This window comes from Cotesia glomerata, linkage group LG5, assembly GCF_020080835.1.
Source record: "Cotesia glomerata isolate CgM1 linkage group LG5, MPM_Cglom_v2.3, whole genome shotgun sequence".
Classification (NCBI taxonomy): domain Eukaryota; kingdom Metazoa; phylum Arthropoda; class Insecta; order Hymenoptera; family Braconidae; genus Cotesia; species Cotesia glomerata.
Window position 1 is genome coordinate 19,121,360 of NC_058162.1, and position 12,342 is coordinate 19,133,701.

Genomic DNA, 12,342 nt, shown 5'->3' on the forward strand with positions numbered 1-12,342 from the left:
CTACTTCTGGAACCACCAGATACCATAAAAAATTGTTTGGGGTCGACGAGTACCAGCCCATTGAAATTTTAAAGGTTCTAGGGTCATGTTTATTGAATAAGTTCCAGTAGTATTCTTATGCCTACTTTTGGAACCACCGGATACCATAAAAAGTTATTTGGGGTCGACGTCTACCAACCCATTAAAATTTAAAAGGGTCTAAGGTACTGTTTATTGAATAAGTTCCAGTAGTATTCTCATGCCTACTTTTGGGACCGAGGGACACCATAAAAAATTGTTTAGGGTCGACGAATACCAGCCCATTGAAATTTTGAAGGGCCTACGGTTCTGCTTATCGAATAAGTTCCTGTAGTATTATAATGCCTACTTTTGGAACCACAGGATACCTTAAAAAATTGTTTGGGGTCAACGAGTACCAGCCCATTAAAATTTTAAAGGGTCTAAGGTACTGTATATTGAATAAGCCCGTAGTATTTTCATGCCTACTCCTGGAACTACCGGATACCACAAAAAAATGTTTGAGGTCAACGAGTACCCGTCCATTGAAATTTTAAAGAGTCTAGGGTCATGTTTATTGAATAAGTTCTCGTAGTATCCTCATGCCTACTTTTGGAACCACCGGATACCTAAAAAAATTGTTTGGGGTCGACGAGTACCAGCACATTGAAATTTTAAAGGGTCTCAGGTACTGTTTATTGAATAAGTTCCTGTAGTATTGTTATGCCTACTCCTGGAACCACCGGATACCTTGACAAATAGTTTGGGGTCGACGAGTACCAGCCCATTGAAATTTTAATGGGTCTAGGGTCATGTTTATTGAATAAGTTCCCGTAGTATTCTCATGCCTACTTTTGGAACCACCGGATACATTGAAAAATTGTTTGTGGTCGACGAGTACCAGACTATTGAAATTTTAAAGGGTCTGGGGTTCTGATTATTGAACAAGTTCCAGTAGTATTGTTATGCCCACTCCTGGAACCATTGGGCACCATTAAAAATTGATCAGGGTCGACGAGTACTAGCCAGTTAAAATTTTAAAGGGTCTAGGATACTTTTTATCGAAAAAGTTCTAGAGGTATTCTCATGCCTATACCTAGGACAATAGGAGACTAATCGATCAGGGTCTACAAGTCCCAGCCAATGATGATGTTTTGACTCGCGATTGGTTTACCGCAAGTATATAAAATTTTACGTATAAAATTAAAGCTTATATTTTATACCAAGTAAATGAGTTACTCAAATAAATTGTGAATAAAACGTTTAGTTCACTATTAATAAATGCAAGACTAATAATAGATGTTGCACTAAGTAAAAACCATGAGGTTGAGTTTAACTTTAATTTATTTAAAGTAAAGAAATGCGACTGTGCGCTACAAAGTATGTAAGAATAACTAACTTAGAGAAAATACAAAAATTATTACAAGGAGAGTAAAAACTAGGCGTTACAATTACAAGTAGAATAAATTAGGAGTAGGAATATTTGGCAACGAATAGTTGACCAGGAAATAATTTGGAGGCGGGATAATTGCCAGCTATGCAGTTTGGAAAAATAAGCAGGAAAGGGAATACGGATGCTAAGATTTTTACCTGGATGGGCGATACGTTTACAAAAATATTTCTAAACTTAGTTAGCAATAAAAAGATTAAAAATACGAAATTTACCAAAAGTAAAAACCCAAAGTAATATAACCCAGGTATCAAATTTATGACCATAAGCAGATTAAAAACTATTTAAGAAAATATCCCAAAAATTACCATTAAAAATTTATTTTCTATTCTAAATCTAGAAAATAACTAAAATAAAAAGGAGCAAAAAAAAATTGTTTAGACTGCTATTGCAATACCTAGACTGGGAAATTTACAGCCATAAATAAAATTAAACAAATGAATAAATCTTTTTTTTTAGATAACATGAAATACTTAAAAATACGGGTTTGAATTTAAAATAAAATATAATATTTATATTATTTACCGATTTAAATAATAATTTTCGAATATACAAATAAAAAAAATATGAAATTATTTAATTAATTTAAAATTTTCTAATAAAACTAATCGTACGACGGAACATGCCGCCCCCCTTGAACCATCTAGTTCAAGCAGATTCGGTGAAGTCGTCATCCTCTTCATCGATGGGAAGTGGACAACGCTTCTTAACGCAACGGTCGTATGTGCCCGTTTTTGTCCTAAGGGTGACCACTCTGACAATGCCATCCTTTCCAGGATGAACAGCGGTGATGCGCCCGAGGACCCATTGCAAAGGAGGCAAATTTTCTTCAAAGATTAGTACCAAGTTTCCAACCTTGATGTTAACTGATTTACGCGGAGATCCACTAAATTTAATCAATTGATGAAGATATTCCTTGTGCCAGCGTATCCAAAAATGCTGCTTGAGCTGTTGAGCATGTTGCCAAGCAGATAGGCGGTTGATTGGGGTATCTGTGAAATCAACCTGTGGAAAAGAGGTCAACGGACTACCTATGAGGAAGTGAGATGGAGTTAAGGGAAGAAGGTCATTAGGATCGGATGACATAGGAGAAATTGGCCTTGAATTTAGGATAGCTTCTATCTCAATGATATATGTTTCTAATTGCTCAAAAGTAAGTAAGGCATCACCCACGGTTCTAATTAAATGATGCTTAAATGATTTTACCGCGGCTTCCCAGATTCCACCAAAGTGCGGAGCTCTAGGGGGGATAAAGTGCCAATCAATCTTTTCTGCGTTACAAAATTCAGTTATTATATTTTGATGCGCTTTCGAATTAAATAAATCATAGAGCTCATTTAGCTCGTTTTTAGCTCCGACAAAGTTAGTAGCATTATCGGAGTGAATTTCTATTGCTTTTCCTCGTCTTGAAAAAAGTCGCTTGAGGCTGGCTAAAAATGCTTCAGTGGTAAGGTCACTGACAAGTTCCAAATGAACAGCCTTTGTGCACATGCAAATGTATACTGCCACGTAAACCTTTACGCGGCCGCGATTACGATGACGTTTTTCTTTTATATAAAAGGGTCCACAATAATCAACTCCTACGCGTAAGAAAGGACGCGAAGATGTGACCCGCTGAGTGGGAAGAGTTCCCATCGGGTGATTAGCAAGACGCGGTTTTGCGCGAAAACAAGGTATGCATTTACGAATCAAGCTACGTGTGACGCTGCGTCCATTTAACGGCCAATAATTTTGGCGAACTGAGTATAGTGTTGCTTGCATACCTGCATGTTTAAGTCGAAAATGTTCGGCTTTGATAATTAATTTAGTCACGTGATGCTGAGCAGGTAATAAGATTGGGTGACGTTGTTCTTCAGCAATAGAAGAATAAGCAAGTCTACCTCCAACACGTAAAATGTCGTCTTCGTTTATGATCGGATTTAATGGAATTAATTTGCTACATGAAGGAAGTGATTCCCCAGCTTTAATTGATTCTATTTCTTTTTTAAAGCAACTGGATTGGACTAAACGTATAATCAAGTCATGAGATATTGCTAATTCTGTACTAAGTAGTGGACCAAATTTACGTTCACTACTGGGTTTTTTAATATTGTGTATAAAACGTAGAATGAATGCTATAACTCGCTGCATCCTACTAAAAGAACTAAATCTTTCGATGATGTTATACTCTTTTATCTCAATTTTCAAACATGCAATTTTAGGAATAAGAGGTTTCAAATCAGGAATATCTATAGGGGTAAGAACTCCTTCCGGCCATGCTGAGCTTTCCTGAGTCAACCATAAAGGTCCATCAATCCAAATGGAACTTTCAATAAAATCTGACGGAAGCTGTCCTCGAGATATAAGATCTGCAGGATTATCTTGTGATAAAACGTGCCGCCAATGGCAAGACTCAGTGATAGTTTGAATTTCTGACACGCGATTCGATACGAAAGTTTTTAATCGATGAGCTGGCGTATTTATCCAATGCAAAACAATCGTAGAATCAGACCAAAGATATGATTCATGAATGCTTGTCAAAATAGTTGGCTTTACAATATGATAAAGACGAGCAAGTAGTACTGCAGCGCAGAGCTCTAATCTTGGTAATGTCAATGGTTTGACAGGAGCCACTCGAGACTTGGAGGAAATAAGGCGTATATATATCTGACCCTGACAATTAACTGAACGCAAGTACAAACAGGCGCCATAAGCCTTTTCACTAGCGTCGCAAACACCATGTAATTGTACTTTAACAGAATCAGGTATGGTAATTCCACGAGGAAAGCGTAAATTTTTGATTAATGGTAGCTGGTCCAAATAAGCGGACCAAGACGAATGAATCTCAACAGGAATAGATTCATCCCACGCTACCCCGGCTTTCCACAGGAGCTGCATGATAATTTTTGCGTGCACGATGATTGGACCTAGGAGACCAAGAGGATCAAATAATTTTGCAATTTGAGATAAAACAGTCCTTTTTGTAATGTACTTGGATACCGAAAGATTTACAACATAAAAGAAATAATCTTCACGGGAATTCCATCGAATACCTAATGTTTTTATAGATGAGTCAGGATCTAACGACATATGTGCACTATCAGGATGCTCTTGATCCTCAATAAGCAGAGATGAATGATTTGCAGCCCATTTTCTTAAACAGAATCCACCCTTTTTTAATAAAGATATGAGTTGATCACGTAGGATAATTGCTTCAGAGATTGTTTGTGCACCTGTGAGCACATCATCGACATAAAAATCTCTACGTAGTATTTGGGATGCAATTGGAAAATTCTCCTCCTCATCATCGGCAAGTTTATATAATGTTTTGATTGCTAAATACGAAGCGGAAGATGTACCATACGTGGTAGTTTCAAGTGTATATATCTGAATAGGTTCAGAGGTATTTCGCCGATAAAGAATTTTTTGATATGGAGTGTCTTCAGAATTGACACGTACTTGTCGATACATTTTTTCAGCATCAGCAGTGAGAACATAGATTTGAGATCGAAAACGTAAAAGAATACAAAGTAAATCGTCCTGAAGTTTAGGACCTACCATAAGAGTATCATTTAAGGAGATTCCAGTTGAAGTTTTAGCTGAACCATCAAAAACGACGCGAGTTTTTGTCGTTATGCTGTCTTCCTTGACCACAGCATGATGCGGAAGAAAGAACCCTTTACCTGTAGTATTTTGATCCTTTGCAAGTGACATATGACCTAATGCCAAGTACTCATCTAAAAATGCAATGTACTCACGCTGTATTTCGGGTTTCTGCTGGAATTTACGCTCCAATGCATAAAAACGTTTTAACGCAACGGCGTAAGATTCACCTAAGCCAGCCTTTTTATTATTAAAGGGTAAACGTACTTCATACCTTCCATCAGTATTTCTCGTTGTATTAAGAGCATAATGCTCCTCACAGGCCTTTTCTTCAGGAGACAAAATTGTATTCGATGAAAGTTCTTCAATTTCCCAAAAACGGGTTAAGCTTACATCTGGAGGATCCGAATGGATCGAGATATGACAAGATACAAGCGAAGGTTGAGAATGCGCATCAATTTCACCAGCAACGACCCAACCTAACTGAGTTTTTTGAAGAATTGCATTTGAGTGATTTTTCAATGGTATTTGTCCTACAACGAGCAATTTGTAAAACAATTTAACACCAATTAAGGCATCTACCTTCGAAGATTTGAAGAAGTCGGGATCGGCTAATTTAATATTTTTAGGTATGTCGAGGCTTGATTGATTAATCGTGATCGAAGGCATTGCCTGACTAATTTGAGGTACAATTAAAAAATCAGCAGATTCCCTGTAATTATTGCATCGAGATTGCAAGGTAGCTCGAGCAGAATGCTTAACGCTAGTTGAAGTATTATCTATCCCAGTTACATAAATATTAGCTGGTTTCTTAATTAAATTCAAAAAGTTTGCAACATTTTCAGTTATAAAATGTGCCTGAGAACCTGCATCTAAAAATACGCGAATAGTTTTGCTCTTGCCTTGATGATTCACCATGTCAACTAGAGCAGTAGCAAGTAAAACATGTGAGCTTGTTTGAGCTTGCAAGATAGTACTATTTGCAACAAAATGAGAAGAAACTTGAGGATTTACCGATTGGTTGGAATAATTATTTGCTTTTTCAAAATGTAAAAGAGTGTGATGTTTCAGCTTACAATTTCTGCATGGCTGAGAGGTACATTTGGATGCTCTATGTCCCTTTTTTAGACAGTTAGTGCACCATCCACCATTTCTAGAAGCCTCATAACGAGCATGAGGATCTAAAGCTGCAAATGTGGTACAACTATAAACTAAATGAGTATTTCCACCACAAAATACACAAGATTGCTCGTGAGTGGTGGTTGCAAATGTTTGTTGCGAGCGAGTATTAGATCGATTGTTATTATTATTATTTTTATTAGGCCTTTCGAATACGGGTTTCGGATTTTGAAGTCGAACTCCTTCTACCTGAGCACGTCTTTTTAGAAAGTCTATTAAATTATTAACGGTAGGACGAGCTATACCGCTACTGCAATCTTCCCATCGCTCGCGAGCGGAGGAGTTAAGTTTTTCCCGTAATATTACGATTAATATGGAGTCCCATGAACCTATGGGTTCTCCTAACGCTTGAAGAGCGCGTAAGTGTTTTTGGACGCGATCTAAAAATGCGCGAAATGAATACTCTTTCGATATGGATGGCATATCTACTAGAGCTTTAATATGACAATCACGTATATATTTCCGGTCGTCATATCTTTCTTTTAAAAGATCCCAAGCTACGATGTAATTTTCGTCTGAGGATTCGATAGTTGAAATTATATCGGCTGCTTCACCTTTAAGCATCCTTTCAAATAAAATAATTTTTTTTTACAGGAGGAATTTTTAGATCCTTATGAACGAGAGAATTGAATAAATCGTGGAAGCCTAACCAAGTATCATAAGCTCCACTGAATGTTGGCAATTGAATTGTCGGCAAAGATGATGAATGAAAGTTATCAAATGCATTTTGAGATAATTGAGATAATAGAAGTTGCTGATTGACAGCATCTAAATTTTGAACACTTCCGAAATGAGACGGTGCATTATTATTGTTGGAGTTTTGTTGCTCTTGCTGTTGTAAATTATTTACTTCCGCGTTTAACATCGGAGAATCTACTAGACTTTGACTCGTCGAATTTAATAAATATGTAGTACTATTATTTGTTTGTTCCGTTGTAATAGGATGTGTAATGTTCTTTTTAACATATTGCTCTAAAAGTTTAGTGGCTATGCCAAAGGCAGTAAAATAAGAGTTTTCAAATTCTTCGCGATGTGCAAAAAGGGCGTCCGATTCTTCGAGCAATTCTTCTAGCTCTTCTTGATACGATATGAATTTATCACGAGTTTCCTCTATTGCACGAAATCTTTTTTCAAGAGCAGGAATGTCTGTTTCTGGATTAAATTTATTTAAAAAATTTAAATACGATGCTAAAGATCGTTTGGCACCGGCGCGCTTAGTTGTTAAGGCCTTTATTTTTTCGTCAGTCATATTATAATAGTAATCAGAACTAGTTAATAAGAATCAATGCAAAAGAAAAAATATCACGAGATATAAGCGAAACAATTTGCAAAAAAGGTAGGATAGAATTATAGGTAGCCAATTGACGTACTTTACCAACTGGATGATAATTACAGTATTAAATTATGCTGGATACTGGGCGTTGTACAGGAACAGACGATGCAGTTTTCCAAAGGGTTTCGGTTATTGAACAGGAACAGATGAAGAAGCTTCAAGCAGGTCCTGGGTGTTGAATCAGAAAGATGATGTGTCTTTCGACTGTGCAGGATAGTAGCTTATGGTGGCTACGGGCACTGAACGACGACGAAAATGTATTTTTTTTTCACTTAATTTTGTAAACCGAGTACGCACTGACTCGAATAAAATAATAAATTGAACACTGGAAGTTAAGTAATTTTAAACTATCCGGCTCGAGGGACCAATGTTTTGACTCGCGATTGGTTTACCGCAAGTATATAAAATTTTACGTATAAAATTAAAGCTTATATTTTATACCAAGTAAATGAGTTACTCAAATAAATTGTGAATAAAACGTTTAGTTCACTATTAATAAATGCAAGACTAATAATAGATGTTGCACTAAGTAAAAACCATGAGGTTGAGTTTAACTTTAATTTATTTAAAGTAAAGAAATGCGACTGTGCGCTACAAAGTATGTAAGAATAACTAACTTAGAGAAAATACAAAAATTATTACAAGGAGAGTAAAAACTAGGCGTTACAATTACAAGTAGAATAAATTAGGAGTAGGAATATTTGGCAACGAATAGTTGACCAGGAAATAATTTGGAGGCGGGATAATTGCCAGCTATGCAGTTTGGAAAAATAAGCAGGAAAGGGAATACGGATGCTAAGATTTTTACCTGGATGGGCGATACGTTTACAAAAATATTTCTAAACTTAGTTAGCAATAAAAAGATTAAAAATACGAAATTTACCAAAAGTAAAAACCCAAAGTAATATAACCCAGGTATCAAATTTATGACCATAAGCAGATTAAAAACTATTTAAGAAAATATCCCAAAAATTACCATTAAAAATTTATTTTCTATTCTAAATCTAGAAAATAACTAAAATAAAAAGGAGCAAAAAAAAATTGTTTAGACTGCTATTGCAATACCTAGACTGGGAAATTTACAGCCATAAATAAAATTAAACAAATGAATAAATCTTTTTTTTTAGATAACATGAAATACTTAAAAATACGGGTTTGAATTTAAAATAAAATATAATATTTATATTATTTACCGATTTAAATAATAATTTTCGAATATACAAATAAAAAAAATATTAAATTATTTAATTAATTTAAAATTTTCTAATAAAACTAATCGTACGACGGAACAGATGAGATTGACGGGTGTGGGGTCGTTTTCCATTGGACAACTTCAAAAATTAAATAAAAAATAAAATCGGAACAGTGTATTATCCAATTTGTCTTATCAAGGCACCTCACAGTCTTATGCCGGCTAATATTGAACACTACGCGTTTTCACGACTTCGCAGACTGTCCGAGGTCTAATACGATCGTTTTTTCGCCATCTAGGGGTCTTTATCTGAATTTTTTCATGGTAAGGTGTTTTTTTTTTTTTTTTTAAGTTATTTTTTTAATCAATAGATGGCTCTAAATGCTTATTTCTTGTGGTGCAATGTCGACTGAAGTGCAATGACGTACAGTCACCAAAACATCAATAATAATATATTCCCTTATCAGGCTATATCAGGCCATATATAAAAATATGGAATTTTTCGGGAATTTTCGCACGAGCAATTATAATCACTTGCCTTAAATACATCAGTGTACCCGGGGAAAAAGTTTAGATCTGACCAGATATAATCATATCGGGTCAGATCTAAACAGATATAACTATATCTGAGTTGAAAAATACATCAGACATGATCAGATCTAGTCATATCTGATCAGATCTAAACAGATATAACCATATCTGGATTGAAAAATACATCAGTAAAAGAAAAGATTTTATTATATCTGGCCAGATATAACTATATTTTCTCACCTCCGGGCGGAAAGCGTCAACTTTCGTCGCGCTGCGCTAAACGGAAATGCCGCTTTCCGCCTCCGTCGAGGAGAAAAATAGTATACACACCACAGGCAGTAAATAAGAAAGCCTCAGATCACATGTTTATTGACCTCGGCTTCGCCTCGGACAAAAATTACATGTGATCTGAGACATTTCTTACTTTACTTCCCTAGGTGTGTAATATACTATTGTTAACTATTAATAAATACTTATAAACTATTTTAATAAATATACTTTCCTCCCAAATAAATATTTATTGAATGTTAAAAAATATTTATTAGAATTTAATAAATTAAATAATTTTCTTCGAATAAATTAATTTGTTAATAGTTAATAAATCTTTCTATCAGCGTATACTGATAATTAATAATTTGCAAATTTGATAAAAAACTTTGTTAAATACGCATCGATCATGGACACGATTCACATTAGTTGTAGTTATTACAAACTCTACTCTTCAAGTAAGCCTCGTAGGTAAACAGGTAATGAATTAGTCTTTCAAGCGTCAGGTCCCAGGTTCGGTTCCCGCGCTCGCCGATTTTTTTTTTTTTTTTTATGGAAATAATTCTATATAATTATATAGGGCCATTTTTCGTATATAATTATGTATGAGTATATATAATTATATATAATCTTTTTTACCCGGGCAATTTAAAGATCTGACCAGATCTGGTCAGATCTGATTATATCTGGCCAGATCTCGTCAGATAGAGACAATTCAAAGATCTGGCCAGATCTGTTTATATATGGCCAGATCTAATCCGTTTTTCCCGGGTATATAATCCACGCAACACATATTCAACATTTTGTGATAAAATAAACATTGAGTATTCCACCAGTAATTCATAAATTAACTTACTATATATTTTAACAAAACACCGGTAATCCCAACGATTAAATATTAAAAAATCCACATGTAATTAAATGAATACTCGCGAAAATGTAATCATGGAGACAATTAATGTTAAAATTATTCAATTTGGATGTACTTAGCATGCGTCATATGGAACAGACAAAGCGTGTAATTATCATCCATTCAATCAAATAATTATCTTACTCACGAGACACGAAGTATTTCTTACCTCAGATATTTTTGCAGTTACGCTGCGGGCGTCTGATAAGCAACCAGGAATATTATTATATCTGTTTCGAGTTCCTCTATATTCAAGTTTTGCATTCAGCTATCAAAAGATTAGAAGCTTCTTAATTAAGATATGGATGCGTTGAAATTTTGGCGATGGAGACGTGTAGGGAAAAAAGAACGATCATTTAAAGCACATCCTAGATTACGGAGATTGACATCAACTCGCGAGTAAGTACTCTATAATTTTTTTCCTTTCACTTTTATAATTAATACTCACAATCAGCTAAACCAGAACTCGGTGTAAAGATTGTTTATGTTTATTAATCGTTTCAAAGAATAGATACAATAATAAGCAAAACGAAATTTTGTGTTAACAGGCATATCACGTACGTAGGTTAACTGTTGAAAATTCAATTATAGCTTTATTAAATTTCCTGGTAGTGTGACATAAAAATATATTTCTTTCACTATAGTTCATGATCATGACTCATGACATTAAGTTAACCTTTTTTCTCCATAGAGAAAATTGATATTTTTTTTTAATGTGGAAAATACGTGACGAATTTTGAGAATTTTTTGTCAATTCGAAGAAATCATCGAATATAAGCATGGCTCTCTAGGTAGTATGCTTTACTTATCATTGACGTTGTTTATTGCGGACTATGGCGTGACGTCTTCAGTCTATTTATTCGAATGTCAAAAACAGGATATTTGTGTATTATAAATTGTATTTTATAAATAAAAATTATGTTGAGAAAGATATCTTGAAGCAACGCGATATATTCTGTACTCAACCTCTACATGTCATCGATTAAATTCATGTGCGTTTTAATAACAACAATAAAATGTTCATTATATCAATGAACTTTGCTATTGAAATATTCAAAATTAATAACTTGAACATTTTATGTTGCTGTTTACAAAAAGTATTTTTTTCAGTTTCAACTGAAAGATTTGAATTGAAATTAATAATTTTCTGTTTGTCTTTTGAATATTTTAAATAAAGTTTTTGGGAAAAAAAAAAAAAAAAAATTAGAAAAACGGTTAACCCTGAAGGCCATCCCTGCAACTTCCCGCTAATTCCATACTTAGGCGCTTAAAATTGCACCAATGACGTTTTTGAGCTCTTCGAGCTTAAAAATACAATTTATGGATTATTTTGAGCTCTCCGAGCTCAAAAAGATTGCTTTCCTATGCTTTTGAGCTCTTCGAGCTCAAAAGTCTGATAGAGATTTGATAAGACACTATTTTTTGAATTTTTAAACCGCAATAACTTTTGAATGAATAAACCGATTTTCACGCGGTTGGCAGCATTCGACACAGTTTTTCAAGCCTCACAAAGAATCTTAAATTTTTAATCGATCGCGCTAGGAATTTCGGAGTTATTCTGAAAAAACACTTTTTTCGGTTTTCTTTCGTTCACGATATCTCTCGAACGAATCAACCGATTTTGACCGGACTGGTGGCGATCAACGTGGTTTTTTGGGGTTAAGAGCTGATTAGTTTTTGGAATTGAACCATCAAGCCGTTTAAAAGTTATTCTAAAAAAAACAGATTTGAAAAAAATTTTTTTTTCAGTTTTTTGAAGATTTCTCAAAATCTATTGATCTGAATCGGTCCAAATAGATTTCAAAATCTAAGTTTGGTCAAGCCCTTTCGAATGGCACCGACCATTCGTGTGTGTGTGTGTGTGTGTGTGTGTGTGTGTGTGTGTGTGTGTGTGTGTGTGT

The 12,342-nt window shown here is 34.7% G+C and overlaps 2 protein-coding genes across 2 annotated transcripts in view; one reads left to right on the plus strand and one right to left on the minus strand.

The window, feature by feature from the left end:
• Positions 1–2,095: 2,095 nt before the first annotated feature.
• On the minus strand, positions 2,096–7,457 carry LOC123266103. Its single transcript, XM_044730135.1, has 2 exons — positions 6,859–7,457; positions 2,096–6,773 (listed from the first exon to the last, which is right to left on the minus strand). Exons 1-2 carry the CDS (start codon positions 7,455–7,457, stop codon positions 2,096–2,098), a joined length of 5,277 nt encoding a protein of 1,758 aa, XP_044586070.1.
• Positions 7,458–10,689: 3,232 nt separating this feature from the next.
• The window catches only part of LOC123266303 (protein unc-13 homolog 4B), a 118,621-nt gene continuing 116,968 nt past the window's right edge, over positions 10,690–12,342 (plus strand). The window contains exon 1 of the mRNA XM_044730483.1: positions 10,690–10,840. Coding sequence (XP_044586418.1) covers positions 10,743–10,840 — 98 coding nt within the window. The 5' untranslated portion in view covers positions 10,690–10,742. The remainder of the gene's footprint in view (positions 10,841–12,342) is intronic.

Excerpts from the sequence above, each read along its gene's own strand:
- LOC123266103 (XM_044730135.1), bottom strand. The coding sequence starts at position 7,457 with ATGACTGACGAAAAAATAAAGGCCTTAACAACTAAGCGCGCCGGTGCC. Across the intron at positions 6,774-6,858 it reads AGTGGAGCTTATGATACTTG|GATGCTTAAAGGTGAAGCAG; the intron begins GTTAGGCTTCCA and ends TTTATTTGAAAG.